This window comes from Nicotiana sylvestris, chromosome 12, assembly GCF_000393655.2.
Source record: "Nicotiana sylvestris chromosome 12, ASM39365v2, whole genome shotgun sequence".
NCBI lineage: Eukaryota > Viridiplantae > Streptophyta > Magnoliopsida > Solanales > Solanaceae > Nicotiana > Nicotiana sylvestris.
In genome coordinates, this window is record NC_091068.1 from 77510965 (window position 1) to 77517613 (window position 6649).

Below are 6649 nucleotides of genomic sequence, written 5' to 3' on the forward strand. Positions count from 1 at the left end.
TTTTTTGTGGTCTCACATGCAATGTTGAATCTGTTCAATACTTAGACTATTTGTACGATTTTATCCTGTAACCCCAATTGTTCTCTGGCCTTTGATATGATGATGCTGGCCGAGCTACCTGAATCGATCAACACTCGATATTTATTGATAAGTACAGATATTACTAGTGCATCGTTGTGAGGTTGTACGATGCCTTCTGCATCTTCGTCGTTGAATGAAATGACTCCCTCCAGAACATAATCATTGGTGTATTTTCCCTTCATAATAGATACTTTAGTGCATTTTATGATTTTCCCTTAGGGGACTTCGAGTCCCCCAATAATCATGTTAATCGCATGCTGAAGCTCCTATTATTCAACCTATTTGTTGGTGTCCCTGTTTCTGAAGTAGTTTTTTGCTCGCTCACTTAGAAATTCTTGGAGGTGTCCATTGTTGAACAGTCGAGCAACTTCTTCTCTTAGTTGTCTGCAATCTTCGGTCCTATGACCGTGAGTGTCGCGATACTTACTTATCAAGTTTGGATCTCTCTGGGCTGGGTCGGGTAGTAACGGTCGGGTCCACTTGGTCTCTTTGATGCGCCCTATGGCCGACACGATGCTTGCAGCATCCACGTTGAAGTTATATTCCAATAACCTTGGTGCCTCCCTACTCCCGAGCGACCTGTCGAACCCATTCTTGCTCATCAAGCCCCAGCCACAAGGCCCTCGATTTTTCTCTTGTCTCTCCTTGCTGGGCGATGCTCGAATCCATTTCCCCTTCGATCCTTGCCATATGGTTGATATCAGTCTCATACGGGTCTTGTCTCTTGATCAATGGCTGATAAGTGAGAATTTTGACTACTTATTTGCGCCTTTTTACTTTCGTTTTATCTCAAAAATGTTAAAAGGTATTCTCGAAAACTGATAAAATATGCTTTCTCACAGGAATATTGGAAAATAAGCCAAAGTGCTGAAATTCAATTCAAGAAGGAGTAGTTTTGGACAAGGACTAAAACCAAGCAAAAAGGCCAAAGTGCGGACCCCAGAATTCTGTCTACGGCCGCAAATCATGAAGAACCTCTGTCAGAAAAGCTTTGCAAAGTGCGGACCGCACAATGATTGTGCGGCCGCAAATGTTAAAGATAAGAGAGTTCCCAATCTTAGTCCATCAAGAAGTATGGACCGCACTATGATTGTGCGGCCATTTAACTTAAGAGTGCGGCCGCACTAAAAAATGTGCGGTCCTTTGAATTTAAATTGCTACTGCAATTCAGAATTGTGCGGCCCCTGAAGTCCCTCTTGTCAAGACCTGCATCAAACTGCATACCACACATAGAATTGTGCAGACCGCAAACAGAATTGTGCGGTCGCAGAACCCCCGAAAGGGCAATTTTCTCCAAAAATTTAAGCTGTGGATAAATAGTCTTTTTTGATAAAATTAGGTCAAGTTTTGAACATCTAAAAGTTGGGAGTCGTTTTTGTTTACTGCGTTAGGAAATTTTACAATAGCTTGTCTATTTTACATTGGATGTCTATCTCTTTATCATTTAATATAAGTTTGACCTTCTTTTCTTCTTTAAGTTCTTCAATTTCATCTATGAGTAGCTAAATTTCTAGCTAGGGTGACCTAACTCTAGTGTGGGTACCTAATGGATATTTGATTTAGGGCTTGTTTATAGTTGGGGGTCTATTATTTAGCCTAGTTCTTACTTTAATTGTAGAATTAATGGTTGCAAATATTGATTCAAGCCTATTTGACTTAGTCTCTACTTGATAAAGAGAGATTGAGTCTCGAAAAACTTGGCTAACAAGAAATTGGGGTGAACTAAAGAAATTGATAGTCCCAATTAAAGGGTTGAATCTAGAGATAGTAAAACCCGACTTGAGCATCAATCAAATATTTTTTGAATTACCCATTTGGACTTAAGAAAGCCAAATTGGGCAAAAACACTCTATTACTGAGAGGTATTGAGTGGGTAATTGCCTGTTGATTGCTATGTTATGCCCCGACCAATGAAACCCGCTCTAAAGCCCACAACCCGTTAGATAAATACCTAGGCGGAAGTCACAACCTTACATATTTTACAAACTTGAAAAAAACACCAAAAATGTCATTCTCTAGTTTTTATTTGCAAACAACAGCTTAATTTAAAAATAGACAAAAACAACAAGGTATGTGAAAGTGCATTTTGGACACATTATATGCTTAGTCCGAGTATATACCTAATCCCATCTATGCTCCCTGAGGAATCGATCTCGACTCCTAGTTGGGTAATTATAATTGCATCGACCTCTTCACAACCCCAATTTGAGGTGTGAACTTGGGCGACATCAATTTTTGGCGCCATTGTCGGGGAGCTAAAAACAGATTTAGCTATATATTCGATTTTGTGTGTGATTTATCTTCCTTTCCTTTTGGGTTACTAATCTTTTTGTGAAACAATTGTAGGTGATACAATGGCTCTCAACAACAATGATCCTCTTGGAAACATTCCATTAGGAGATGACAGGGATGATGACCAAGTCGAAGAGGTTCCTCTTGAACTACAAGCAAATAGACGAGGCCGGTTGCCTCAAGACAACGTTCCCGTTCCACCCCCACCTCCTCCAAGAGCGGCAACACACCAGGTGTTGTCGAATGAAGAGTATGCAAGTGCCATAGTCCCCCCCCCCTCTACGTATTTGGGCGGGAAACTTTCAAATCACAAATGTCATGCTTACACTGTTGGAACAACGGGGGTTCTTCACCGGGACTCCGAATCAAAATGCATACAAGAACTTGAAAGGGTTTGTTGACACTTGCTAGGGGAGTAAATAAACAAACTTCTCCAAGGATGCTTTGCGGTTGAGGCTATTCCCTTTCTCTCTACGAGGGAAGGCTTTGGGTTGGTTAGAGAGGTTTCCAAATCATTCTATCCATACATGGGATGAATTGGCCGAGAAATTCATTTCCAAGTTCTTTTCTCCTGGGCATATGGCATCTCTTAGGGATGAGATTCTAGCTTTCAAACAAGAACCCAATGAGCCCTTGCATGAGATATGGGAGAGGTACCATACTATGGTGAAAGAGTGCCTGACCAATGACATGATGGAGGCTAAGATTCAACAAACTTTCTATAGGGGGATCAATACTACCAATCAATGCGTGGTCAAACAGCTTGCCGGTGGAAATTTCATGATAACGCCGTGTACGGAAGCTTGTGATATTCTTTGATGAAATGGAAGATACTTCATCGGCATGGAAAAGTTGAGCAAATGTTCCTCAAGGGGATCCAAATGTGATTCACTTGCATAAAGAATTACATGATCATGGGCAAACAATTGTTGAGTTGACCACCATAATGAATCAACTAGCCAAGTCTCAACTTCAACAAGTGCAAGGTCCTAAGCAAGTCAATGCAATGGAAGGAGTTAGTATGGTGGTAAACAAGAGAAGGCAAAAGGGTCCTCAAGTGCAAAATCGGGTTGAAAATTATGTGCAAGATGATAGTGGCTTTGATCAAGATGAACAATACAATGAACAAGAAGAGGAGGTACAATATGTGAACAACTTCCAAGGGCAAAGCAACAATAATCAAGGCCGAATCAACAATAATGGAAACCACAAGGAAATCAAGGAAATTTTAATTCAAACAATCAAAGTAGTTGGAACAATAAAACAAGCAAGGGAATTGGAACAAACAAAACAACCAAGGGAATTGACATAATCAAAGCAATCAAGTAAATTGGAATGGTCAAAATAACCGAGGCAATTGGAGTGTCAATAATCAATGCTATTGGGGAGGCAACAACCAAGGAGGGTGGAACAACAACAATAATTGGGGGGTCGGGTTTTCAAAGGCCCTGATGTTTCAACAATCGAGCAATCCACCTCTCTATCCTTCCCAAGGTCCAAGTTCTTCCAACAATGAGATGGGCTAAATAGAGCACATGTTTAAACAAATGATGGAGAATAATGCCGACTCCGATGTCAATTAGCCTCTCACAACACTTCAATTCGTAATTTGAAAGTTCAATTGGGGCAATTCTCGCAAGCTTTGAACACTCGTCCTAAGGGGCACTACCAAGTGATACGGTGGTGAATCCAAAAGGTGGGAACAACATGGGACATGTTATGGCCGTTACCACAAGAAGTGGAAAAGGTGGGGAAGCAAACACCTCAAGTCAAAAGAATATTGTGGATGATGAGAAATTGGTACAAGAAGATGAGATGCCAAGCAATGAAGTGCAAGAAAATGATGAGGTGAGAATTGATATTGATGATAACATGGAGGAGACTCATGAGGAAGTGAACCTGTCTAGGGACCACATTGTTGACATACCGGAACCGGTAGTGCCAAAGGCTAAGGCACCAATGTCAAGGCCTCCTCCCCCATACCCTCAAAGGCTTACCAAGCAAAATGTTGGGAACCAATTCAAAAAGTTTGTTGACATGATAAAGATTCTATATATCAACATGCCATTGGTTGAGGCCTTGGAGAAAATGTCGGGTTATGCAAAGTTCATGAAGGACTTGGTGACAAAGAAGAAGTCGATGAATTATGAAACTATAAAGATGACACATCAAGTGAGTGCAATTGTGCACTCAATGGCTCCTAAATTAGAAGATCCGGGCACTTTCACAATCCCTTGTACAATTGGAAACGCCGACTTTGCCAAAGCTCTTTGTGATCTTCGGGAGAGTATCAACTTGATGCCCTATTCGTTGTTCAAAACTTTGGGAATTAGTCAACCAAGACCCACATCTATGAGGATACAAACGGAGGATCGTACTATGAAGAGACCATTGGGCATCATTGATGATCTGTTGGTTCATGTTGATAAGTTCATCCACCCGACGGACTTTGTGATTATAGATTGTGGAGTGGACTATGAGGTGCCTATTATTTTTGGTAGACCTTTACTTGCTACAGGGAAGGCTCTTGTTGATGTGGAAGCCGGTGGGCTCACCTTCCGGGTGGGTAATGAAAAGGTGGTCTTCCATGTGTGCAAATCTACGAGGCAACCGAATAGCAATGAAGTTTATTCGTTCGTGAACTTGGTGAGTGATGTGATTATTGAAAACTAGAAGACTCCTCCAAGTTTATTCGTTCGTGGACTTGAGGATGAAGAGAAATATAGCTATGTGGAATATGTGAATGCATTACAAGGAATGGGGTCGTACACTTATGAACCCCGCAATTTATCCTTGGATATTGAAAATCGGAAAACTCCTCCAACAAAGCCCTCAATCGAGGAGCCTCCCACTTTGGAGTTAAAGCCATTGCCTCCGCATCTCAGGTATGTATTCCTTGTTCCTTGTTCTACTTTATCGGTTATTCTTTCCTCTTGTTTGACTAATGTGCAGGTAGACTCCACATTGGTGGTGCTACAAAAGAGGAAGAAAGCTATAGGATGGATATTGGCGGATATTCGGGGCATAAGCCCCGCCCTTTGTATGCACAAGATTATTTTGGAGGAGGGTGCCAAACCCTCTGTTGAACATCAAAGGAGGCTAAATTAAGCAATGCAAAAGGTGGTCAAAAAAGAGATCATAAAGTGGTTGGATGTTAGGGTTGTTTACCCCATTTCCGATAGTTTGTGGACTTTTCCAGTGCAATCTGTTCCAAAGAAAGGGGGCATGACTGTGGTTACCAATGATAAGAATGAGTTGATTCCTATAAGAACGGTGACCGGGTGTAGAGTGTGTATAGACTATCGCAAGCTCAACAAAGTCACAAGGAAAGATCATTTCCCACTTCCCTTCCTTGATTAAATGCTTGATAGGTTGGCCGGTCGCGCTTTCTATTGTTTCTTCGATGGGTATTCCGGCTACAATCAAATTCTTATTGCTCCGGAGGATCAATAAAAGACTACTTTCACATGTGCCTATGGTACTTTCTCATTCTCGCGGATACCATTTGGTTTATGCAATACACCGGCGGCTTTGCAACGGTGTATGATAGCTATCTTCACCGACATGGTGGAGGATTTTCTTGAGGTCTTCATGGATAACTTTTCCTTGGACGGGAATTCTTTTGATGATTTCTTGAAAAATTTGGATATGGTCTTGGCAAGATGTGAAGAAATGAACTTGGTATTGAATTGGGAGAAATGTCACTTCATGGTCGAGGAAGGCATTGCCCTTGGCCATAAAATTTAAAAGAATAGTATTGAGGTCGACAAGGCCAAAATAGAAGTGATTTCTAAACTTATGCCCCTTACATCCGTAAAGGGAGTGAGGAGTTTCTTAGGTTCTATCGCCGTTTCATCAAGGATTTTTCCAAAGTGGTGAACCCCTTGTGTAAGCTTTTGGAGAAGGATGCCAAATTCCATTTCAATGAGGATTTTATGAAGGCATTTGAATTACTCAAGTTCAAATTGACAACTACTCCTATTTTCACCGCACCAGATTGGAGCTTGACTTTTGAGCTCATGTGTGACGCAAGTGATGTAGAAGTCGGAGCAGTTTTGGGGCAACATATCAACAAAATCTTTCATCCAGTTTACTATACTAGTAAGACCATGAACGATTTTCAAGTCAATTACACGGTGACCAAAAAAGAGATCCTTGTTATTGTCTTTGCTATAGAGAAGTTCCGCCCATACTTGATGGGTACAAAGGTGATTGTCCACACCGATCATGCGGTGCTTCGGTACTTAATGAGCAAGAAGGATTCAAAGGCGAGGTT

General features: G+C 41.3%; 1 protein-coding gene across 1 annotated transcript; it reads left to right on the top strand.

Annotated features, from left to right (window-relative positions):
* The first annotated feature begins 4080 nt into the window (after positions 1–4080).
* On the top strand, positions 4081–5329 carry LOC138883249 (uncharacterized). Its single transcript, XM_070163925.1, has 3 exons — positions 4081–4935; positions 5047–5258; positions 5326–5329. The coding sequence occupies exons 1-3, from the start codon at positions 4081–4083 to the stop codon at positions 5327–5329; spliced, it is 1071 nt and encodes a 356-aa protein (XP_070020026.1).
* Positions 5330–6649: the final 1320 nt, after the last annotated feature.

Bases quoted from the DNA above. Each gene is read 5' to 3' on its own strand.
- LOC138883249 (XM_070163925.1), top strand. From the start codon at position 4,081: ATGGGACATGTTATGGCCGTTACCACAAGAAGTGGAAAAGGTGGGGAA. The intron at 4,936-5,046 runs GTGGGTAATGAA...ATTGAAAACTAG, and splicing joins CCGGTGGGCTCACCTTCCGG to AAGACTCCTCCAAGTTTATT.